Here is a 25,789-nt window from a genome sequence, read left to right as displayed (position 1 = left end):
TCGTATAGTAAAAGTGGCTGCAGCACCAAGAGTTATATACAGTCACTTTACAATTACAAATCCAATAGGTTACATTACGCGTCTTGTATCATTATTTCATATCAGTAGGGACAGCATGCGAAATGGTATAAGATCTATTCAGTGCGTTAATAATCAAAGTAGATTCCTCACATAACATCTGAAAGCCAGTACCATTTGTCGCCCGCTGCTTTATAGTCATCATCTCTTCTCCTGACAATCGGGCTTTCTTCATTGCTGACGTGGCCCGTGGACATCCCGATAAACTACCAGAAAAATGGTAAATCAGTGGTTAATGGGATTTTTATAGTTACTTCATAAACAATTTTTCTTTTATGTATTTTAACCATAAGTGTCAGACACAACATAGGTAACACATTATGACATGGGGGTGCCAAGGGCCCACCAGTAACCAACTCCAGGGCCCCACTTTTCAGCTACATGCAAATGTGACATTATGATCAATCACAAATTTATACAACAATGAACTGGGTAGATTGTTACATGAATAAGATGCTGTCTTTGTCAGTACATAGTGATTCAAGTATATTGTGCCAAGTCCTGCTCATATAAGAGGGTGGGGACCCACCGGAGGATTCTCCTCTTCTCCTGTGGGCCAGTCCAAGCCTGATGACATTATACCGCACATGGACATTGTGTTATTTGCATTAGTAATGGTTGATTCCACGCATTCTTTCATAAATATATTTAAGGGCAATAATATAATGCTCCAGAAACGAGTAATGCAATGTGATAGCAGTGTGTACCGGAGAATCGCAATCATGTCCACCAAGATATGAGCAAGTGCCACTCTGTGGTTATAAGTCCCAACAACATTAAAATTGAACCAAGAGAGAAGATGTTGAGGAGGAAGAGATTGGGCTTGTTTCAATGACCAATCCTTTTGGTCTCCCACACTATAAAGGTATGTTCACACTGTGTTATTTTCAAGGAATTTTTGGAGTGGAAGCTCTCAAAAATCATCCTCAAAGGGTATCAACTAAATGCCAGTGCAGTCATTGAGTTTTCCCGGATGAAGCCACTTCAGGAAGACGTTGGCGGTTGTTTTCCCGAAGCAGCTTTTTCTGTCTTTCCGCTGGCAGCTTTCACTCTATGCAGTAAGTATAGAGAGCGGATGGCTTCAGCCAGGAAAAATGAGCATTATATTTCTTTTAACCGCTTCAGGGTTACCGAAAGCTGAAGCGGTTAAAATAAGAGACATAAGATGGAATATGTGCACAGCAATGTTGTTTTGATATTCCTGTGCACTATGTTTATTTTCTGGGGAGCTTTAGCTGCACTTTTTATCAGGCAGATTCCGAGTGGAATCCACCTGAAAATGATGCCAAGTGCACAGGGAAAAGCCGGCGGCGAAGCAGGTTCTGGAAAATGACCACCAACGTGTTCCTGAAGTAGCTTCACTTTGAAAAACTCAGTGGCTGCGCTGGCAGCTAAATGATTTCCTTGTAAAATCCACTTTGCAGTTCATAAGAAGAATTTTTTTAGCTTTTTGTTTCCTAAAGAAGTTTTGAAAAAATACTGGGGTAAAAAAGAAAGCGCATACTTTGGCTATGTGCACATGGCATCTTGTAGATGCTGGCGTACCTGCATAGTATTTGAAGCAGAAGAAACTTCAGGAGAAAACTCTGGCAATGTTTTTCTTGAAGCATCTCCCTTGTCATCCCTTTTGTGTGGCAACTTTGCCTTCAGCGTTTTTTTTTTATTTTTTATTTCATATATGAACTAGTGGTAGCTTCCTAGCTGTAGCTCCCAGGAAATTTGATAGGTCACTTCTTTTATCTGCTTCACAGCTTTCGAAGCCTGAAGTGGTTAAAAAGTTAAAAAAGACTGAACATGTGCAGAGCAAGTCAATTTGACATTGCAGTGCAAATGTTCATTATTTTTTATATTTTTTTAGCACAAAAACTATGACACAACCGACAGTGGCTATGTGCACAGAATGTCTTAGTTCAGGTGGATTCTGCTCAGAATCCAACTGAAAAAGGGTGGAAAAACTGCTGCAAAAAATGGACATAATGCACAGCAATGTCAAAACGATATTGCTGTGCACATGATTAGTAATTTGTTACTTCTTTGAACCACTTCAGGGTTCGGAAACCCTGGAGTGGTTAAAAGAAGTAATGTTTATTTTTCAGGCGGCTTCTGCTCTCTATATTAGAAGATATAGGAAAAAGACACCTACGGTGGAGCCACTGTGATTAGCATGAGCAAAAATGCCGGCGAAGTAGCTTCAGGGATAAAGCCACCAGTTTTTCATAAAGCGGCTTTGTAAAGAAAACTCTGGTGCTTCCGGTGTCAGATTGCAAATGTTGTGGGCATATACAGTGGCTTGCAAAAGTATTCACACCCCTTGGAATTTTTTGTGTTTTGCTGCCTCACAACCTGGAATGTCACTGTTTTTTAGGGTTTGCATCAGTTCATGTAAAGAACATGCCTACAACTGTGAACATTTGGTTTTCTTTTTATTGTGAAGCAAACAACAAATAGGACAAAATAACTGAAAATTTCAGTGTGCTTAACTTGCATAACTATTCACCCCCCTAAAGTCAGTACTTTGTAGAGCCTCCTTATGTTGCAATTACAGCTGCAAGTCGCTTTGGATAAGTCTCTATGACCTTTGCACATCTGGCCGCTGGGATTTTTACCCATTCCTCAAGACAAAACTACTCCAGCTCCTTCAAGTTAGATGGTTTAACAATGTTTGTATGTAAGTAAAGGCTTTTTTCTGCCCACGCTTCCATATAGGCCACCTCTATGGAGTGTATGGCTTATTGTGGTCGTATGGACAGATACTCCAGTCTCTGCTTGGGAACTCTGCATCTCCTTCAGGGTTATCTTTGGTCTCTGTGCTGCCTCTCTGATTAATGCCTTCCTTGCCTGGGCTGAGAGTTTTGGTGGGCGGCCCTTTCTTGGCAGGTTTGTTGTGGTACCATGCTCTTTCCATTTGATGATAATGGATTTGATGGTGCTCCGGGGATCAGAGATTGGGATATTTTTTTATAACCAACCTTGAGTTGTACTTCTCAACAACTTTGTCCCTGACTTGTTTGGAGATCTCCTTGGTCTTCATGGTGTTGTTTGGTTAGTGGTGCCTCTTGCTTAATGATGTTGCAGCCTCTGTTGCTTTTCAGAAAAGGTGTGTATATACTGACAGACCATGTGACACTTAGATTGCACACAGGAGGACTTCCTTTCACTAAGCATGTGACTTATGAAGGTAATTGCTTGCGCCAGAAATTTTTAGAGGCTTCATAGCAAAAGGGGTGAATACATTTTCACATGTCAATTTTTAGTTATTTGATCCCATAAATGGAATTTATACCTATATTTTTCTCACTTCCCTAACTTAGATTATTCTAATCGGATTACAGAAATATTTATACACGGGTTGTAATGTAACAAAATAGGCAAAAAGGCAAGGGGGGGTGAATGCTTTTGCAAGACACTGTAGGCCCCTTAAATCGGATCAGGAAAAAGTCCGCCAGCTTTTTCCTGAAGCAGCTTCGCATAAGAAAACATTGACAGGCCAGAGAGCATCTTAAAGACGCCATGTGCACATACTCTTTGTGAAGTTTTGGAGGAGTTTTGTTTTCCTGAAACCGTTTTGGGATAATTGTGTTTTTTTTTAAGCCTTTTGATTTGACAGTGCATATTTTATTATTGTTAGCAATTCCATCAGGATTCCCTTAAAACAAGTGACATGGACTTTTTTTTTTATCCGATCAGCAGATTGTGGAATTTATATCCCCAATAGGAAACTTTTATCCTCACTACAAAAAGATGTGTTGGGTGGGCTCCATTCATTATATATTTGGCTACCGGAAAAAGCCAAGAGTACCACTTGGCAGCCCCAAGAGAATGAATGCCACTACATTCTAATGGGATAAAACTTCCCCATTCTGCCCAACAGTGGTGGTCCCAGTAGTCAGACCTCCACAGATCAACAAGTTATCAACTATCCTTTGGATTGGTGATAACTTGTTTTAACTGGACAACCCATTTGAGAACAGTATGAAGGCCACATTTTTTTTTTTGGACATAATGGATTTTATAGGTAACACAGTGGTTTCGTAGTTTAGCTTTGTGGTACCAATTTTGAGTCCAACCAAAGTAAACATCTATATGGAAGTTGCATGTTCTCCTCACCTGCAGAAGTTTCCTACCAGGCTAGAAATAATAACTTCCATGGTTTGAAACAATTTGATATTTGCTGAACACTGTAGTTTTCAGTGTGTTTTTTTCCCATTAGCAACAGCACCTCTATTTGTACATAGGCTGAGTCTGGTAATGCAGTGAATACAGCTAACTATACTAATTATAGTGAAACTAATCACATTACGATACGCAAGTTGCCATTTGAAATGTCATGTCCGGCTTGACAACTACTCTGAGACTCTTTGACTGCCAGAGGAATTGACAAATTTCCCATGCATTTCCTAAACCCCCATTAGTAAGCAATTCCATAAGGTTACCTGTGCCTGACAACAGGATGCTCCAGATCTTCCTGACATCTAACTAAAAAACTTGGCAAGTATGTTATATGTGAAACCACCTCACCACCTGGAGCTCCTTCACCTGCCAACAAGACTCTCCTACTCCTCTCTCAATAGAACATTGAGAGAAGCGGATGAGAATCTAGTCGGCACATGACCACAAATTGCCAATTTCATACAAGTGGTCACGTGATAGCCTACTCGCACTGGGAATACAGCAGAATTGTGACAGTGCGCGCATTGCACACTGTCATGATTTAGAAATCTGCAGGCACAAGAAATTTGTCTAGAGCCCGGAAAACAGCTTTAATTGTCAGCAGTAATCGTAGACGTTTAGGACTTCATTGGCATTGAGGAATTAGAAGACAATAGTTACACACTAATACATGACCTTCACTATTTGATGTCAGGAGTCTTACCTTCGATGTGTAAGGAAACTACCACTGATGTGTCCAGAGCCATCACATCCTGGGGTGGGACAGGACATTCCTTCAGTTTTTCCAGATTTCCATGAAAACTGAGAACCATTCATGTAGCCATCTTTCTGTCTTTTGGCCGCCAGGGGACATCCAGATGCACTGCGATGTGAAGCATACTTTCCCGTCACATGGCCTTGGCCATCACATCCTGGGACTGGGCATCTGAATGTCAAATAGACATGACAAGAGCTATTAATATAAGTTCTTGGTAGTATTTTCAATGCTAAAATACATTGGATATACCATCAAAATGGAGCAGGAAAATCCTTCTGCTATTACGGCAATATGGCTGGAAACACCTGAAGACGCTTTGACTGTTACATGTAAAATATTGGAACATACAAATACACTTTAATTCAGAAAAAGAATCCTAATGGGGCAATCTCAGCCCCATTCCTAACACTAACCCATCTAACTATGTCAGAAGGCACCACTTACACAGGGGAAAGGACACTTCTGGCTCCAGGACTTGTAGAGAAATTGAGTCACCAGTACAGTTATTAAATTAAATTATGGTAGCAAATGTCATAACTTTTAGGCTAGGGTCACACAATCGTATTTTCTTTCTTCCAAGAGAATCGGGCCGATTATGCTGATCACACTCTGATCAGAGTGTGATCACAGTGTGATCTGATTTTCTCGGATGAGAAGATGGGGAAAAAAACGTTCTCCGTCTTCTTCCTTCTGTCAGTCCGTGAAAATCGGACAACACTCAGAAGTCATTCAAGTGCACTCCAATTTTTTCCACAGATTCATTGAGTTGCATGGCCGAGTACGATCAGATAATTGGATCCAGCTCGCGCATGATGCGATTTTTTACTTTGACCGGCTCTGCCCCATAGAATAACATTGTTCCGAGTGAGATCCGATATTTTGTCGGATCGCACTCAGACCCAAAATACAGCCATGTAACGAAGCCTTACATTTAGAAAACAATGTAGAATTTTTTTCTTAGAGTAAATTGACCTGACTGATCTCCATGGCTCACCAAAGTGGCCCTTATTCTCTATAGATTTACAGTATGGCCATACTTTGTGCCAAATGTTCTTCAATAGCAATTTCCTGATATGCTTGCATTAGCAAAAACTCTACATTTTTTAAGCAGGTCTAGATGTTCTGACATCTCAGCTGCATCTCATCCTCTGAAGACGTCAGAATAGCAGTAGGAGTTTCTGACAGTTTATAGGCAGCTAATAGGCTTCTCTACCTACAAACTGCAGCACAGCTGTCATCCATTGTCAGCCGGCAGGGTTGGGCAGCACAGAAGTTGTGAGCGTATTTGCTAACACAAAGTAAAGTGTATTTGGATATTGCAAAAAAAACACAAAGTTTATTATTTTATTTTTTTTACAAATTAGTTTAACATGTCAATATCAATAGGCTGCTGGTAAAGCAACTACATTATTGTGATGTACAAAAGAAAGAAAACCCAAAAGTGATTTTTACATCTACAGAATTTCAGTTCAGGCAATGATTGTTTTCCGTACTTGAACTGAATAGTGACATCTCTAAGAAAAATACTATCCAGAGAAAAGTGAAAGAATATATGTGGTCCAATTAGGTGATGTTTGCTAGGTTCAGAAAAGCTTTAGATTTACAGTAGGACAGACTGAACGTTCAGGGATGGAACCTGAAGATATCGGCAATTATTGCCTTATAAACTGTGACAAGTGAGCTCACAGCTCACAGCTGGAATTCTGATTTTCAAGGGGCTAAAAGCAGATTTTACAGCGGTAAAAAAAGTTCCTAAACAATCTGCAAACACCCGTAAAGGATTACCTTATTCTCTAAAGTAGCGCTCAAGTGAAAAATGTTATCTTCTGGCCTTTTTGCCATCATTATTGTGTATACAGTGTATGTGTTACGGTACTCACCGATCGCCTCTGTGATTCCGATCTTAAACTGAACCAAGTGACTAGCAACCTGACTGGCCACATCACACAGCGTATTCTGACTGGTATCGGCGGAAGTGGCTTTCACATTGAAATCCGCAGGACGATATGAGTCTTATAGACTTACATTGAGAAAGTGACTTCTGGTCCACATAGAAGACGCTGTGTGATCTGCTAGTCACATTGTCAGCCACGTGGTACAGAAAAAGACCTCTATGGCGATCGGTAAGTATAATACATGCACTGTGCACACATCAATGATTGCAAAGGGTCTAGAAGGAAAAGGTTTTATTGGAGAGCTACTTTAAGAGCAAACTATGTCCTACGAGGAACAGTTAAAGAATCTGGGAATGTTTAGCTTGCAAAAAAGAAGGCTAAGTGGAGACTTGATATCTATCTACAAATCTGAAGAGCTGTCAAACTGTAGAAGGATCATCTTTATTCTCATTTGCACATAGAAACACGAGAAGCAATGGAATGAAACTGGAAGGGAGAAGATACAGATTAGATATTAGAAAACACTTTTTGTCAGTGAAGGGTGATCAATGAGTGGAACAGGCGGCCACGAGAGGTGGTGAGTTCTCCTTCAATGGAAGTCTTCAGAGGCTGGACAGACATCTGTCTGAGATGGTTTAGTGAATCCTGCATTGAGCAGGGGGTTGGACCAGATGACCCTGGAGGTCCCCCCCAACTCTAACATTTTATGATTTTATGGTTCTATGGAAGTGCACAGAATTTGCCTAATATAATTGTGCTTACTTATCCTGAGGTCATGAGGCCTCATTCAGACATCTAATTTTCACGTACGAGCGCTATCTGTGTTTTTCACAAATAACACCTGTGATAGTCTACAGGGTCATTCACATGTCTGTGATCTTTCAAGGATCAAAAGGTCCATGGAAAATGGCAGAGACATGTCCGATTTTGATCCAAGGGTCGGATCAAAATTGGCAATGCTAGTCAATGGGTCTGTGAAAAAAATCGGACAGCACTCGGATGACACCCGACTGTGGTCCGATTTTCACAAACTATCAGAGAGGAAAAGTTGGAGAAACTTTTTCTTGTTTTTTGCCACTTACAAGAGAAATGGATGACAGTCGGACCAGACTCTAACAATACTCTGATTAAAGTCTGATCAGAGTCTCATTAAAATGATTGGTCCATTTTCTCATAAGTGAGAAAATCGGATGTTTGAATGAGCATATGCCTCTAGAGCAATGCAGACATAGTAAACTGGGTCCCCTGCATTGAAGATATTAAGCCACTTACCAACCACCACAGCCACAAATCAATTGGCTTGGGTTGACAAAATTGAAATCTACTATGAGACTGTGGGCCCCTCTGTCCATAGGCTTCCAATTACTACCAGTATGTCTGAAGAGGCATTCCTACTGTTGCATTTATGATCCAATGACCATCCTCCACCCAACGGTAAATTTTTGACAACCTTTTAGGTAACAGCTCTTTGCATGTTCAATATCCTATATCTTACTGAGAGAGTTCACCTACATTTCTGCCAACATAATTTACAACAATTTCCCCTGAGAATTTACATATTCAATACATTTCTCCCAATGGGTTTCACATTAGTCTTTTTGTCCAAAAAACATGATGCAACAGAGTTTGGATTATGGTGGACTGTGGATGCACACATGGGTTTGGCTTGGGTCAGGCTTCTCATTTAAGGTTATGGATGGTGATAGATGACCCTAAATTAATACTGAGACTAAAAAAAAATATTAGGAACCTGATTGGTTCTTGGTCTTCCTTGTCTTCTTTGCTTTGTGCTATCTTGATACCACTCTTCTTAGCCCTAGGACAACCCGAAAGACTGAGAAAGGAAACAAAGTAGGCAATGACTACAAACAAAATCCAGTGCTGTTGACATAGATATTAAGGGGGAATCTAATAATGATGATTAGTCATTAGGATAGGACACCAATGGGGGTTTGACTCCAGGATCAGGCTGGTTCCTTCTTCATGGTATACCCTGGAGCATGGCTTTACATTCAGTTGTGACTTTGATGTCTCTTCTTCCAGCTCATCATGGCTGTTGATGGAAGTCAAACTCTCATTGAATGAGCATGGACTATCCGAAAGATAAGCCATCAATATTGAAAACCCCAAATACCCCTTTAAGATCAACCTTTAGACTGTACAATCTTTAACAATTATCATTACATCTATAGCAATAAAACGATTGATACTGATGAAAATCTGTTCTACTGGTCAGAACATTTACGTTGAGTTTACAAGTGCCGGATTTTATTCTACTTTTGATCTTCCTGCATATTCATTGCATTTCTGTAATGATTTAGTGGAATGTTCTATGAAGTTTTTAAAACCCCATGTAATGTTATTTGCTGCTGTAAGGAATCTGCACCCCAAATCTGCAGCAAATCCAGAGCGTGTAAACTCACCTTGGTTATGCTTTCACATATTAATACTAAAAGTTGACAATCTTTCCAACAATAAACATTTTACATGGGGAAAATCATTCACATTGTGGGAAATATGGCCCATGGAGACATGAGGGACACTGATTTATGCCCCTTTCCCAAGAAGATTTTCGCAAGCAAATTTGGAATGCCCATTGGGGGAAAATCGTTACGTCTATGGCCGGCTTAAGGGTATGACCACATGTACAGGATTTACATTGTACTGAATGGGATATTTGCGTTCCAGTCACACAGTAGGGTTAACATCTGTGTGCTTTTTAGGCCATGCTGCATTTTCATCCAACCACAGCATACTTTATTACTGTTTTTCTGATGATTTTTTTTTTAATTGTCATTCTGTAATAATACCTTCTATGGGAAGCATAGTTTCCAGTAATATGTCCAGAGCCATCGCAGCCAGGAGTCGGACACCTAAAGCCAGAAAAAGCGAATATCATGTATTTCAAAAGAAAGTGACATGGTATCAAATTAAAGGGGTTCTATGATAAAAAAAGAAAAAGAAACAGCGTCATTTTGTTTTTCTAGGTTGTGTCAGGTATTGCAGCTCAGCCCCATTCATCTTATTGAAATAGACCTGCAATACCAGACGTGGTCCATGAACAAGAGCTGTGTTTGGAAAAAGCAGACTACTATTTTAAACCGTTCAGATCCTTTTAAAGGCTATGTTCACTTTTGCAAACTTTTTTTGTTATGTATTCCCAAAATGCAGGAAAAATAAGAAATGCAGCAACTTTGCACTAGGTGTTAAATTATTGTCTGATAGAGTTGGAGAAACATATTGTGAATAGGAGATGTAGAAACAAAACTCTAGAAAATGCCATTATGCAGAAGTCAAGGACATCCCACCAATAAGGTCAGTGCACTCTCCTATGTGTCTGTCACTCACAATCCTCAAGCCAGGGTGGAGTGAGGAGATGGTGGTCCCTTGGACCGCACACCTATCATGGCTGAACCTTACTGTCCTGTCCTTAGGACAAGTGGCCGCCACTTGTTGTCACCACTGGGGATGTCCCAGCATTGTCCTGCCCCTTGTCTGATGAGGAATAGGAGGGGGTAGTTCATGTGCTCAGCCTGACAACACCAGAAAGAACTCCGGGACTCCGCCAACTGTTTGTTTTCTCCTTCAGGACTAGCAGGTGTCCTCTGAAACTCTCCATCCATTTAGGGATGGCTGTGGCCCCCAGATAAAGGAAACGTTTAGTTTATGGGTGGCAGACGTGGTCCGGTAATGGAAAAAGTAGCGGGCTGGTGGGAGGCAATGACGTCCAGGTAATGGAAAAGTGAAGGAATGGCTGTGACATTGGGATTTTCTTTCTACATCTCCTATACAGACAATGTGTCTCCATTTGAGATGAGAGAATTTGTTCTAGGAAAATTTAATTTGATTTTGTTTCATGCAAAGACAGCAAAAGGGGCGGCCTGCTAAAATGTAGAGGTCTGGGAAAGGCGTTAATAAAAATGATACCTCTCCGCCCACCGTCCGGTCCCATGCTTCATCCAGCCTATATTTCTTTCCTCCGCACTGAGTAGGCTTCTGATGTTACGACAGGGCCTCATGACTTTGTGCCATCATGACCTTCATCGTGACGTCAGAGGCCTACTCGGCCTTGGAAGGTTTGATGCAGAGTGAAATTGTCTGAAGCGGATGTCGTGTGTGGGACAGAGGAGCAGGGCTCTGGATGGTGGGCTGCTGCAGCGTGCAGTGAGGTGTTCTATATTTTTTTATACCTGACATTTATTATGCTCAGGGTCCAGAGAGACTTTGAACATTCAATTCACATTGAATCACTTCAAAGTGAATCAAATTTCCTGGCCAAATTCAACTAAAATTCAAATTTCTCGAGTCTCCATGGTAACAGACAACAAACAAACCCCATGTAGTCGGATCCTGAAGTCACACTCCCTTCTATTGGTCCTTTGAGACCTGAAGTTATCAAATATACAATAGCTCAAGTGAAGTGAACAAAAGGAAAGAACATCTGACTGCAGGATTACATTCCGCAGAATTTGTCTGCTCTGTTACCATGGAGACACATCGTCCGCATAGAAGCTGTAGACAGAACTAGAGGAAATATGTTTAATATTTAGGACTTACCGCAAAGTTGCTTCATTTTAATTCATTGAAAATTTGACACCAAGTTGGACTTAGCCTTTAACTAAAAAATATATATATTATAAAATTAAGAAAGATCATGATCCTTGTTTACCAATTAGAGGCACTGCTTTCTTTCTAGCCCCCACTATTTACTTTTGGGGGGGTATTAGGTAATATTGGACCTCCTTGTATAACTCTTATGAGAAAGTCATATTGGGGTCTATTCTAGTGACAGGTTCTCTTTAAGATGGTCATAGACATAATGATTTTATTATACAAAGTGACGAAAAACAGTCAGATATATTCAACTGACATCCATGAATCATAAGGAAAAGTAATCAGGCATGTACTTAGCTTTTTTTTTATTGACCACTAGGTGGCATAATAACATAATCATTACACAAATTAATCTGTGAGCGGATCATTAAAGGGGCTGCATAGGAATATATAACCATAGCTGATTTATTCCAGAAATGATGAGCAGTAGCTTAGAAGGCGTTCAGGTGGTAAAATAGAAGAGTTAATTTCACCTCTGGGACAGGAGATGGCACCAGGAGAGAACTTGCTCAGGGAAGGAGCAGGTTAATAAATGATAAAAAAGAATGGCCAGGAATATGTGCGCTACCTGGTAAAAGGTACAATATTGATGGGTTACCTTTATGGGAAGTCCACAGTACACAGATCACAAACTGGTTTTCGGCTCCAGGCAGGAGCCTACATCATGTGACTAAAGCTCCTGTCTGGAGCTGAAAACCAGTTTGTGATCTGTGTACTGTGGACGTCCAATAAAGGTAACTCATAATTCACTGAACATTGTACCTTTTTACCAGGTAGCCCACCGACACCCTGCCGCTTCTTCTTCCAGAAATAGCGCCATGCCTGTAATCAGGTTGTGTGCGGTATTGCAGTATGCTCACTTCAATGGAGTTGAGTTACAATTCCAGAGAAAACCCATTGACAAATGTGAAGCTATTTATGATAGAAAGCAGCCATGTTTTTCTTGTTCTCTCTCTCTCTCTCTCTCTCTATATATACAGTACAGACCAAAAGTTTGGACACACCTTCTCATTTACATTTTTTTCTGTATTTTAATGACTATGAAAATTGTACATTCACACTGAAGGTATCAAAACTATGAATTAACATGTGGAATTATATACTTAACAAAAAAGTGTGAAACAACTGAAAATATGTCTTATATTCTAGGTTCTTCAAAGTAGCCACCTTTTGCTTTGATGACTGCTTTGCACACTCTTGGCATTCTCTTGATGAGCTTCAAGAGGTAGTCACCGGAAATGGTCTTCCAACAATCTTGAAGGAGTTCCCAGAGATGTTTAGCAGTTGTTGGCCCTTTTGCCTTCACTCTGCGGTCCAGCTCACCCCAAACCATCTTGATTGGGTTCAGGTCTGGTGACTGTGGAGGCCAGGTCATCTGGCGTAGCACCCCATCACTCTCCTTCTTGGTCAAATAACCCTTACACAGCCTGGAGGTGTGTTTGGGGTCATTGTCCTGTTGAAAAATAAATGATGGCCCAACTAAACGCAAACCGGATGGAATAGCATGCCGCTTCAAGATGCTGTGGTAGCCATGCTGGTTCAGTATGCCTTCAATTTTGAATAAAGCCCCAACAGTGTCACCAGCAAAGCACCCCCACACCATCACACCTCCTCCTCCATGCTTTACAGTGGGAACCAGGCATGTAGAGTCCATCCGTTCACCTTTTCAGCGTCGCACAAAGACACGGTGGTTGGAACCAAAGATCTCAAATTTGGACTCATCAGACCAAAGCACAGATTTCCACTAGTCTAATGTCCATTTCTTGTGTTCTTTAGCCCAAACAAGTCTCTTCTGCTTGTTGCCTGTCCTTAGCAGTGGTTTCCTAGCAGCTATTTTACCATGAAGGCCTGCTGCACAAAGTCTCCTCTTAACAGTTGTTGTAGAGATGTGTCAGCTGCTAGAACTGTGTGTGGCATTGACCTGGTCTCTAATCTGGGCTGCTGTTAACCTGTGATTTCTGGGGCTGGTGACTTGGATAAACTTATCCTCAGAAGCAGAGGTGACTCTTGGTCTTCCTTTCCTGGGGCGGTCCTCATGTGAGCCAGTTTCTTTGTAGCGCTTGATGGTTTTTGCAACTGCACTTGGGGACACTTTCAAAGTTTTCCCATTTTTTCAGACTGATTGACCTTCATTTCTTAAAGTAATGATGGCCACTCGTTTTTCTTTACTTAGCTGCTTTTTTCTTGCCATAATACAAATTCTAGCAGTCTATTCAGTAGGACTATCAGCTGTGTGTCCACCTCACTTCTGCACAACACAACTGATGGTCCCAACCCCATTTATAAGGCAAGAAATCCCACTAATTAAACCTGACAGGGCACACCTGTGAAGTGAAGACCATTTCCGGTGACTACCTCTTGAAGCTCATCAAGAGAATGCCAAGAGTGTGCAAAGCAGTCATCAAAGCAAAAGGTGGCTACTTTGAAGAACCTAGAATATAAGACATATTTTCAGTTGTTTCACACTTTTTTGTTAAGTATATAATTCCACATGTGTTAATTCATAGTTTTGATGCCTTCAGTGTGAATCTACAATTTTCATAGTCATGAAAATACAGAAAGATCTTTAAATGAGAAGGTGTGTCCAAACTTTTGGTCTGTACTGTATATATGCAGCCCCTTTTAATGGACTGTCATGAAGACAACCCAATTCCATAGATGACATGTAGGGGATAAGACAATCCCTTGAATTTTAGGAGATCTGAAATTAATCCATTAAAATAAATAAATATATATATATATACATATGCATTGCTAAGTTGATTTGTAACATCGTTTGCATGAACCCCTTTCTATTTCCATGCCTAGAATTTCTCTTTTTTCGTTGACGTAAATCTGAGTGCATTCATCCGTCCTGACTGTCTATGCTGGCACTGGCCAGGTGGTGGCAGCATTGATCCATCCCACCAGTATTATATAATCTAGAACTGTGGAAAACCAGCTGTCAATTTATCAGATACATAAATAAGCAGAAAATAATTGTGGCACGTCACACTCCGAGGTTGGGAGGTGTTATCGCTAAACACCAGATCATATGTAACAGACATTGGCAAAGTATTCCCTCCTGAGATATTCATTTCACAAGTTCCCTTATGCAAATGATCCAAAGTGATAATTAGCTGAAATGAGGATGACATAAGCATGGACTGGAGCTCTATGATTTACTCCTGGTGTAAATGTTCACGTTTTTTTTTATCATAAAGTGTAACATGAATTTATTATGTGCGCTTATTCCTATCGGTGAAAGGAGGTGTTGTTTAGCTCTGCCGGGTGATTTACCGCACACAGGACACATATTTTGCAGCTCACTGTATACATTTGCTGTTTTCCAATAGCTTTGCAACAACAAGTTTAGATAATAACTACACTTTGCTTTAAATAAATCAATAATTCAAGTGAAGATAAGAAACTTTGTTGTATATTTTATTAGCAAAATCTCCACGGAACAGTCATTTTTTTGGCTCCTCTTCTGATGATACACTGTCAAAAACTGTTGTCAGCAGTATAGAGGCAGAGATCCTGATTCCAGTGATATGTCATTTATTAGTATTCTTGCTGCAGTTTTGAGAAAATCCCTGTTTTATCTGCTTTAGATCTACGTGAATGCTGAGCTGCAGTATAACTACGCCTACACCTCTGATTGGCCACTGTGTACAGAAAGCTGCCAATCAGTGGTGGGGGCGTGGTTGGACTACCTGTCAGCAGTTTTACTAGTCCTCTAGTGATAATCTCCTGCTGATAAAACTATGGTTTTATCAAAACTACAGCAAGCTGCCCAGAAAATGACACATCACTGTAATCAGGGTCTCTGTCTCAACTTCATGCTTCTCTCAGATCAAGTAGGAAAAAATTGGTGACTGATTCCCTTTAACTACAGACAGCACACAAACTGTACACTGGTGCCATCTATGTGCTGTTAGTGATTTTCACAAATTTATAGATTTGAATGGTTAATTTTGATCTGCGACTTCATACAAAAACGGACTCATTGCCTTGATTTTTTTCAAATCACGGTCCGTGAAAAATCACAAACATGTGATCAACCCTATAGACTATAATGGGTATGTGATAGAACACATACGGACGTCTGTATGGGGCCGCAGGCTAAGTTCCCATTATTTGGTGCAAAGTGTATGGGATTCATAGAAATCTCATTTCCACTGTGCTTTTTTTTATTTCCTACTGCGGATACTAACCTGCGATGCCATTTTGATATCAACAACGTGCTATTAATTGCAGATTTTCCCTATAGATTTGAATGAGGAAAATTCACAGATGAAAAGTGCATGCGCAAATAAACACATTAAAAACGCATGAATTCCGCACAGGACTTTATCAATAAAAATGTTATCAAAGCTAGGCTATTGAGCAAATCAGAACTCTCCAAAACAAAGTAGTTTTATTTAAAACATGACATACCAATAAGAGACAAGATCCGCAGCGGAAAAAATGTATGTAAAAAAATGCACTCAAAAACATACTGAAAAAGGTTTAATTTAGTTGATAAGTGCTGAAATGCTGCAGAAAATCTGTAGACTCTGACACCCACATGCAAATTTTTATTGTCTTTGCCAAGGAGGCGTGGCTTACAGATTCACTGGGGGCGTGTCTTTAGGCTGTTTTGCATTATTACCCCTTGAGTAATGCTCTACTACTAAACACTAAATAAAAAAGCCCCATATCTCTGGATCCATAAAGCAGATTAAAAAACCCCAAATCAGAATACTTGGGGGGGGGAGTAGCGGGAATAAAATAGGGGCAAAAACTGTTCACTTTTGATTTGGCGACAGGATCTTTTTAAAGACACAGTCACATTAACAGTATCCGCCTTTATGAACACATAAAACAAGCCATCGCCAAGTTCTATATTCTCAGAGGATATCAGTGTCTACATTGTGTATATACAGTACAGACCAAAAGTTTGGACACACTTTCTCATTTAAAGATTTTTCTGTATTTTCATGACTATGAAAATTGTACATTCACACTGAAGGCATCAAAACTATGAATTAACACATGTGGAATTATATACTTAACAAAAAAGTGTGAAACAACTGAAAATATGTCTTATATTCTAGGTTCTTCAAAGTAGCCACCTTTTGCTTTGATGACTGCTTTGCACACTCTTGGCATTCTCTTGATGAGCTTCAAGTGGTAGTCACCGGAAATGGTCTTCCAACAATCTTGAAGGAGTTCCCAGAGATGCTTAGCACTTGTTGGCCCTTTTGCCTTCACTCTGCGGTCCAGCTCACCCCAAACCATCTCGATTGGGTTCAGGTCTGGTGACTGTGGAGACCAGGTCATCTGGCGTAGCACCCCATCACTCTCCTTCTTGGTCAAATAGCCCTTACACAGCCTGGAGGTGTGTTTGGGGTCATTGTCCTGTTGAAAAATAAATGATGGTCCAACTAAACGCAAACCGGATGGAATAGCATGCCGCTGCGAGATGCTGTGGTAGCCATGCTGGTTCAGTATGCCTTCAATTTTGAATAAAGCCCCAACAGTGTCACCAGCAAAGCACCCCCACACCATCACACCTCCTCCTCCATGCTTCATGGTGGGAACCAGGCATGTAGAGTTCATCCGTTCACCTTTTCAGCGTCGCACAAAGACACGGTGGTTGGAACCAAAGATCTCAAATTTGGACTCATCAGACCAAAGCACAGATTTCCACTGGTCTAATGTCCATTCCTTGTGTTCTTTAGCCCAAACAAGTCTCTTCTGCTTGTTGCCTGTCCTTAGCAGTGGTTTCCTAGCAGCTATTTTACCATGAAGGCCTGCTGCACAAAGTCTCCTCTTAACAGTTGTTGTAGAGATGTGTCTGCTGCTAGAACTCTGTGTGGCATTGACCTGGTCTCTAATCTGAGCTGCTGTTAACCTGCGATTTCTGAGGCTGGTGACTCGGATAAACTTATCCTCAGAAGCAGAGGAGACTCTTGGTCTTCCTTTCCTGGGGCGATCCTCATGTGAGCCAGTTTCTTTGTAGCGCTTGATGGTTTTTGCAACTGCACTTGGGGACACTTTCAAAGTTTTCCCAATTTTTCGGACTGACTGACCTTCATTTCTTAAAGTAATGATGGCCACTCATTTTTCTTTACTTAGCTGCTTTTTTCTTGCCATAATACAATTCTAACAGTCTATTCAGTAGGACTATCAGCTGTGTATCCACCAGACTTCTGCACAACACAACTGATGGTCCCAACCCCATTTATAAGGCAAGAAATCCCACTTATTAAACCTGACAGGGCACACCTGTGAAGTGAAAACCATTTCCGGTGACTACCTCTTGAAGCTCATCAAGAGAATGCCAAGAGTGTGCAAAGCAGTCATCAATGCAAAAGGTGGCTACTTTGAAGAACCTAGAATATAAGACATATTTTCAGTTGTTTCACACTTTTTTGTTAAGTATATAATTCCACATGTGTTAATTCATAGTTTTGATGCCTTCAGTGTGAATGTACAATTTTCATAGTCATGAAAATACAGAAAAATCTTTAAATGAGAAGGTGTGTCCAAACTTTTGGTCTGTACTGTATGTATGTACATTGTATAGCACAAAAGCCCAGATTATAGTGCAGCGGGCATCCGACACAATATCCTCTCCTACTTCTATATACATATATTGATTATCACTCCCACCATTATTGTCAGGAAAGCAGCAAAGGCATCATTATAGCCGCACTCCTCGCACCCAGCCTGCAATCACTCCAAGCAATTAGCAGCGAGTGTGTATTACACGTCAGCCATTCTTTCTGCTATGTGTTGGTCTCCATCACATTAGGAGGGCCGAGGGAAGAATCTGTCAATATTTAATGATCCGCTTCCTAATCTCGCTTCCTTTTTATAAATAGAATTTGAAATGCAGATAAATAATCGTGGTTTTCTATGGCTTCAAGAAATGATAACCTTGTAAGGGTGGGAGAAAGCATCTAACTGTTGTTCTGAGGAGCGTCAGGTCTCTTCTTTACTGCACTTGTGATTGCAGCAGCTTTATTGATCTGGTCTTAAAGGGGCATATTTATCAGTGCAGTGTAACTGTAAGGTCTCATGCAGACGTCCATGTATCTCGGTCCGATCTCAAGCCACAATGCATGAACTGACCCCAGCGCGGCAGCTTTATATATTTCTATGCGGCTGTCATGCTCGGGTCAGGAAACCCCTGTCCCGTCCATGCATTGCGGTCCGAGATTGTCCCGAGATCCACAGACGTCGTCATGAGACCTTAGGTTAAGTTCCCACGATGAGTTTTTGGTGCGTTTTTAACTCTGTGTATCCTTGCTGCATAAAAAACGCAGCGTCTTACAGTTCCAGCAAAGTGGACGGGATTTAAAGAAATCTCATGACCACTGTGCTTTTTTTTAAAAAAAAAATTAACAGAGGTATATCACCAACTGTAGAAAAATGCCTTGGATGGAAAGTGCAGCGCACGGAGGCTCCAGACCGACTTTTGGGTGAAGATATAGCAACAAGTATGAAGATCCAACATTCGCAGGAAAAAGGTAAGTATATTAAAACATTATTTTATTGGCAACAGGGTTAGAAATGAAAAAAATCAAAAAGAAGACCTATAGAATAATAAAAAAGGACAAAGGTCTACGCGTTTCGAGCATAACTGCTAAGACTAAGAGCAGTTATGCTCAAAACGTGTAGACCCTTGTCCTTTTTATTATTCTATAGGTCTTCTTTTTGATTTTTTTCATTTTTAACCCTGTTGCCAATAAAATAATGTTTTAATATACTTACCTTTTTCCTGTGGATGTTGGATCTTTGTATTTGTTGTTTTTTTTAGCGCCACTTAAAATGAGCTGCAGTGTGATGAAATGCACAATATGTCAATTTCTCTTGCAGGAACGTTGAGTTTTTTTGTTCTGATTTTCCCCATAGACTTGCATCAGATGCGAAAAATGCACAGGTAAAAACTAATGGAATCTGCACATGAGTGCATCAATAAAGTTTTAGCAAAGCCAAGTACCAGGAAGTATCAAATACAAAACAGTTTTACTTAAAACGTGACATATGAAAAAGTGTCAAAAAATGCAGCAAAAAGTGAAACTCATATATTATATAGAGTCATTACAAACAGAGTGATCTATTTCAAGTGTTTATTTCTGTTAATGTTGATGTGTGGCGCCCCTGAGGGTTTGGTCGCCACAGAGGTACTGCACCTCACCCAGAGGTGTGGTATATCCCTTCTCTCAGGTAAGGAGGGAGTGCTGCACGGGATCCCAACACCTACATCCAACACTACACTACTCCAGGCCAGCCGGAGGGGCAAGACTCAAGGTAGTTTTCTGCTGAGCCCTGTCCCTGGCTGGGGTGGGGGGAACCCAAAGTTAGGGGGAACCAGTAGTGGGGGTGGTTGGAGGAAGTAGTTTATGGGAGCACTCATACTGTAGATATATAAAAAGGTAGACATCTTAAAGGAGTTGGTTGGTTGAGTAGGGACAGTTCAGAGGAACAGTCTGAGAGCAGAGTCTCTGTAGGAGCTCTGCTCCACTACAAGGGCCCAGGACTGAGGCCCAGGAGGGGAGCAGGGAGTAGGCTCCGTTCTACAGAAGGGATCCTAGGGGAGTACGGCGAGTGCAGGCGGCACCCGTACACCCCGAACCTGCCAAGTGGGCCTCCTGCCCCAACCCCCACCATATGCTGCCGCGCTCTGGCAGGAACCGTTGTGCAGCCCGGAACCTCCACCCCCAGGCGTGGAACCAGAAAACCCCCCACCAAGAGCCTTCCCGGAACACCCACCTCTGAGAACTGCATCGGAAGGTCCCTCATACAGTGTCCTTCCGGAACCTCTGATCCCGGGCGCTGAAGCTGCGGGCCTGTTACTGGGAGCCCGCCCGCCACCTCCGCCTCCGATGCTCGAGTGGATCTATGGCGCGCCGGTCTTCGACTGGTCCGCCAGCTTCGAGGATCAGCAGCAGTGCCCTCTCCTCCCAATACCAGCGCCACCGGTAGCCTGCCCCGGCGGAGAGGAGTTATGCTAGGACAACCGGGGGGGGGGAATCTGATGGGGTTCTCCCAGGAGATAGAGGCCGCCGTCCATCAGAGGAAAGAGTTCTGCAGTCGGGAGCTCCGGCAATTGGAGAGGGAGCGACGCGCACGGGAAGTGTGCAGTGAACGCCTGGAGGCCCGTGACAAGGCCACCAAGGCGCAAGTACACCATGCGATGAAAGCCCACACCAGCCCCCGCGAGGAAGGCCTCATTGTTAAATTTAATTTAAAGGCTGGGTGGGGTTTCATCCGCAATCTCGAGTTTAACAGGGACATATTCGTTAACCGGCGGGATGTGGAGCCTGAGTTGGAAGAAGGCCATCCCGACCGGAACCTGTATCCGGGAGATCATGTCACGTTCACCCGGCATCATGGTGAGCGTGGCTGGTATGCCCTGCAAGTGTACCATGCCAACAAGGACGCACCGCTGCAGGAAGTCCCTCGTGACCCGGGTGGGTCAGGGAAAAATGAGGAGTACCCCAGGAGGGGTTCCCAGTACTAGGCATAGTATTGGGACTGAACATAAATGTATATAGTCACCCGTCCGGGTGCTGAGTTGCCGTTTTGTTTAAGTGTGCGTTTACCCAAGTACCCGTAAGGGTATAGAGACAGTAGGGAAGAGGACAGTGATCTCTCTAAAAACTTTCCATTATAAATAGTTTAGCACTTCTTAAAGTGCACCCTATTTGTTTTATAAGTAACGACCATTACCTTAGAACAAAAACCCGTTTGGCGTGGCGGAAGACGAGGTCCAGGATTAGATCATCTATGCCTTGCAGCCACGCCCAGGGCCTACGTTGAGGGTTTGCGGAAGGGTCCCTCATTCTGCTGCTGTTGCACCCTGGTGCAGGAGCTCTCTTAAAATGTTTTATACAAAGAGTATTTTATAATGTAACGTTTAAAATTATGTGCCTCCCATAAAGGGAAGAAATGTTGTGTTTATAATCTTATATGCAGATGCATCTTAAAAATTTGCATGTCATTTATACCATATTTTTGCTTTGTTCCAGCCCGCGGACGTGCTGTGTTTTACCGGGGGGGACACCAACACCTACATCCAACACTACACTACCCCAGGCCAGCCGAAGGGGCAAGACACAATGTAATTTTCTGCTGAGCCCTGTCCCTGGCTGGGGTGGGGGGAACCCAAAGTTAGGGGGAACCAGTAGTGGGAGTGGTTGGAGGAAGTAGTTTATGGGAGCACTCATACAGTAGATATATAAACATCTTAAAGGAGTTGGTTGGTTGAGTAGGGATAGTTCAGAGGAACAGTCTGGGAGCAGAGTCTCTGTAGGAGCTCTGCTCCACTACAAGGGCCCAGGACTGAGGCCCAGGAGGGAAGCTGGGAGTAGGCTCTGTTCTACAGAAGGGATCCTAGGGGAGTACGGCGAGTGCAGGCGGCACCCGTACACCCCGAACCTGCCAAGTGTCAGGAGGATCTAGGCCGCAAGAAGGGGACCGGCCCCTGGCCCAGTCGTGCAGCTTTAAGCCTCGGCTGGAAAAACCGGAGGCTTCTGGCTTTTATACCCAGAAGCCAAACCCCCACTCCAATCCAAGTAAGGTCAAGCAGGTCTGTGCAACTCCAATGGACAGGGGGGACCTCGCAGCACCCGAACGGGATTCACAGTGGGAAGCGCAGGGCAGGAGGGAGTAAAGACCCAGCGTGAAGTCGGACTAGAGAGGCACATAAGAAAGTGGGGCTCTGCCAGGTACACCCGAGCTGCCTGAGGAAGGACTGAACCCCTGCCCGGTGAACGCAGTGTGATGCGGGAGGCTTGCACCAGTACAGTGCACCTGTGGACTGTCTAAGAACAGTGAGTAATTCTTGGATGACTGCACTGAGCCGCCTCCGCTCCTTTATTTCGCTGGTGCCATTTCCCTCCCTGCACTACAATGCCCAGCGCACTTTCATTCATCTACACTGCCCTGAGGCCTGCTCCACCTGTGGGGAGCCGTTCCATCTCAAGCTGCCTCAGAGGACTGTCGCAGCGCTGGTGATCCTCACCAGACACCACAGGTGGCGTCACGACAAATCCCCTATAAATATCCCCATTTTGCACTGACCGCCCTGGGTCAAGGACCTGGCCAGCCACCATGATCTTCCCCCAAAAGCAGCCATAAGGCCCGGCTGCCAAGTACCCCATGGCCCTGGGGGCGAGTCAGATGATTATGGCTTGCAGCCAATGAAAACACAAAAGTCATTATCTCAGTAAATTAGAATACTTTATAACAACAGCTTGAAAAATGTTTTTAAAATCTGAAATGTTGTCCTACTGAAATGTATGTTCAGTAAATGCACTCAATATTTGGTCGGAGCTCCTTTTGCATCAATTGCTGCATCAATGTGGCGTGGCATGGAGGTGATCAGCCTGTGGCACTGCTGAGGTGTTATGAAAGCCCAGGTTGCTTTGATAGCAGCCTTCAGCTCATCTGCATTGTTGGGTCTGGTGTCTCATCTTCCTCTTGACAATACCCCATAGATTCTCTATGGGGTTAAGGTCAGGCGAGTTTGCTGGCCAATCAAGCGCAGTGATACTGTTGACTTAAAACCAGGTATTGGTACTTTAGGCAGTGTGGACAGGGGCCAAGTCCTGCTGGAGAATGAAATTTCATCTCCAAAAAGCTTGTCGGCAGAGGGAAACATGAAGTGCTCTAAAATGTCCTGGTAGACGGCTGCGCTGACTTTGGTCTTGATAAAACACAGTGGACCTACACCAGCAGATGACATGGCTCCCCAAACCATCACTGATTGTGGAAACTTCACACTAGACCTCAAGCAGCTTGGATTGTGGCCTCTCCACTCTTCCTCCAGACTCTGGGACCTTGATTTCCAAATGAAATGCTAAATTTACTTTCATCTGAAAACAACACCTTGGACCACTAAGAAACAGTCCAGGTCTTTTTCTCCTTGGCCCAGGTAAGACGCTTCTGGCGTTGTCTATTGGTCATGAGTGGCTTGACACAAGGAATGCGACATTTGTAGCCCATGTCATGGATACGTCTGTGTGTGGTGGCTCTTGAAGCAATGACTCCAGCTGCAGTCCACTCTGTGAATCTCCCCCAAATTTTTGAATGGCCTTTTCTTAACAATCCTTTCAAGGCTGCGGTTATCCCGGTTGCTTGTGCACCTTTTTCTACCCCACTTTTTCCTTCCACTCAACTTTCCATTAATATGCTTGGATACAGCACTCTGTGAACAGCCAGCTTCTTTAGCAATGACCTTTTGTTGCTTACCCTCCTTGTGGAGTGTGTCAATGACTGCCTACTGGACATCTGTCAAGTCAGCAGTCTTCACCATGATTGTGGAGCCTACTGAAACACACTAAGGGACCTTTTTAAATGCTTAGTAAGCCTTTGCAAGGTGTTTTTGTTAATTATTCTAATTTACTGAGATAATGATTTTTGTGTTTTCATTGCTTGTAATCCATAATCATCAACATTACAGAAATAAACACTTGAAATACAGCACAGACCAAAAATTTGGACACACCTTCTCATTTAATGATTTTTCTGTATTTTCATGACTATGAAAATTGTACATTCACACTGAAGGCATCAAAACTATGAATTAACACATGTGGAATTATATACTTAACAAAAAAGTGTGAAACAACTGAAAATATGTCTTATATTCTAGGTTCTTCAAAGTAGCCACCTTTTCCTTTGATGACTGCTTTGCACACTCTTGGTATTCTCTTGATGAGCTTCAAGAGGTAGTCACCGGAAATGGTCTTCCAACAATCTTGAAGGAGTTCCCAGAGATGCTTAGCACTTGTTGGCCCTTTTGCCTTTACTCTGCGGTCCAGCACACCCCAAACCATCTCGATTGGGTTCAGGTCTGGTGACTGTGGAGGCCAGGTCATCTGGCGTAGCACCCCATCACTCTCCTCCTTGGTCAAATAGCCCTTACACAGCCTGGAGGTGTGTTTGGGGTCATTGTCCTGTTGAAAAATAAATGATGGTCCAACTAAACGCAAACCAGATGGAATAGCATGCCGCTGCAAGATGCTGTGGTAGCCATGCTGGTTCAGTATGCCTTAAATTTTGAATAAATCCCCAACAGTGTCACCAGCAAATCACCTCCACACCATCACACCTCCTCCTCCATGCTTCACAGTGGGAACTAAGCATGTTGAGTCCATCCGTTCACCTTTTCTGCATTGCACAAAGACACGGTGGTTGAAACCAAAGATCTCAAATTTGGACTCATCAGACCAAAGCACAGATTTCGACTGGTCTAATGTCCATTCCTTGTGTTCTTTAGCCAAAACAAGTCTCTTCTGCTCATTGCCTGTCCTTAGCAGTGGTTTCCTAGCAGCTATTTTACCATGAAGGCCTGCTGCACAAAGTCTCCTCTTAACATTTTAGAGATGTGTCTGCTGCTAGAACTCTGTGTGGCATTGACCTGGTCTCTAATCTGAGCTGCTGTTAACCTGCGATTTCTGAGGCTGGTGACTCGGATAAACTTATCCTCAGAAGCAGAGGTGACTCTTGGTCTTCCTTTCCAGGGGCGGTCCTCATGTGAGCCAGTTTCTTTGTAGCGCTTGATGGTTTTTGCAACTGCACTTGGGGACACTTTCAAAGTTTTCCCAATTTTTCGCACTGACTGACCTTCATTTCTTAAAGTAATGATGGCCACTCCTTTTTCTTTACTTAGCTGCTTTTTTCTTGCCATAATACAAATTCTAACAGTCTATTCAGTAGGACTATCAGCTGTGTATCCACCAGACTTCTGCACAACACAACTGATGGTCCCAACCCCATTTAGAAGGCAAGAAATGCCACTTATTAAACCTGACAGGGCACACCTGTGAAGTGAAAACCATTTCCGGTGACTACCTCTTGAAGCTCATCAAGAGAATGCCAAGAGTGTGCAAAGCAGTCATCAAAGCCCAAGGTGGCTACTTTGAAGAACCTAGAATATAAGACATATATTCAGTTGTTTCACACTTTTTTGTTAAGTATATAATTCCACATGTGTTAATTCATAGTTTTGATGCCTTCAGTGTGAATGTACAATTTTCATAGTCATGAAATTGCAGAAAAATCTTTAAATGAGAAGGTGTGTCCAAACTTTTGGTCTGTACTGTAGATCACTCTGTTTGTAATAACTCTATATATGAGTTTCACTTTTTGCATTGAAGAACTGAAATAAATTACATTTTTGAGGATATTCTAATTTTGTGAGAAGCATCTGTAGGTGCAGAAAATCTGCAATATCAAAAACTCACCAAATACTCAACATTGGAATGTCATCAGAAAAAGATCTAGTGGCCGACTC

The 25,789-nt window shown here is 42.4% G+C and overlaps 1 protein-coding gene across 17 annotated transcripts in view; it reads right to left on the bottom strand.

Annotated features, from left to right (window-relative positions):
* MYT1L (myelin transcription factor 1 like) overlaps positions 1 to 25,789 on the bottom strand; it is a 679,346-nt gene that overhangs the window by 20,369 nt on the left and 633,188 nt on the right. For 14 of the 17 annotated variants that reach the window (XM_073674215.1, XM_073674210.1, XM_073674221.1 and 11 more), the window contains 4 exons: positions 9,711 to 9,773; positions 8,651 to 8,734; positions 4,952 to 5,173; positions 172 to 284 (listed from right to left, as the gene is read on the bottom strand). In XM_073674215.1, coding sequence (XP_073530316.1) covers positions 172 to 284; positions 4,952 to 5,173; positions 8,651 to 8,734; positions 9,711 to 9,773 — 482 coding nt within the window. The remainder of the gene's footprint in view (positions 1 to 171; positions 285 to 4,951; positions 5,174 to 8,650; positions 8,735 to 9,710; positions 9,774 to 25,789) is intronic. The other 3 variants (XM_073674224.1, XM_073674220.1, XM_073674222.1) reach the window with 2 other exon arrangements.

Source organism: Phyllobates terribilis, unplaced genomic scaffold (genome assembly GCF_046119375.1).
Source record: "Phyllobates terribilis strain yellow unplaced genomic scaffold, ASM4611937v1 Scaffold_3__8_contigs__length_932513732, whole genome shotgun sequence".
NCBI lineage: Eukaryota > Metazoa > Chordata > Amphibia > Anura > Dendrobatidae > Phyllobates > Phyllobates terribilis.
The sequence above is the reverse complement of the archived record's forward strand: the minus strand, read 5'-3'. Positions and strand labels throughout refer to the sequence as shown.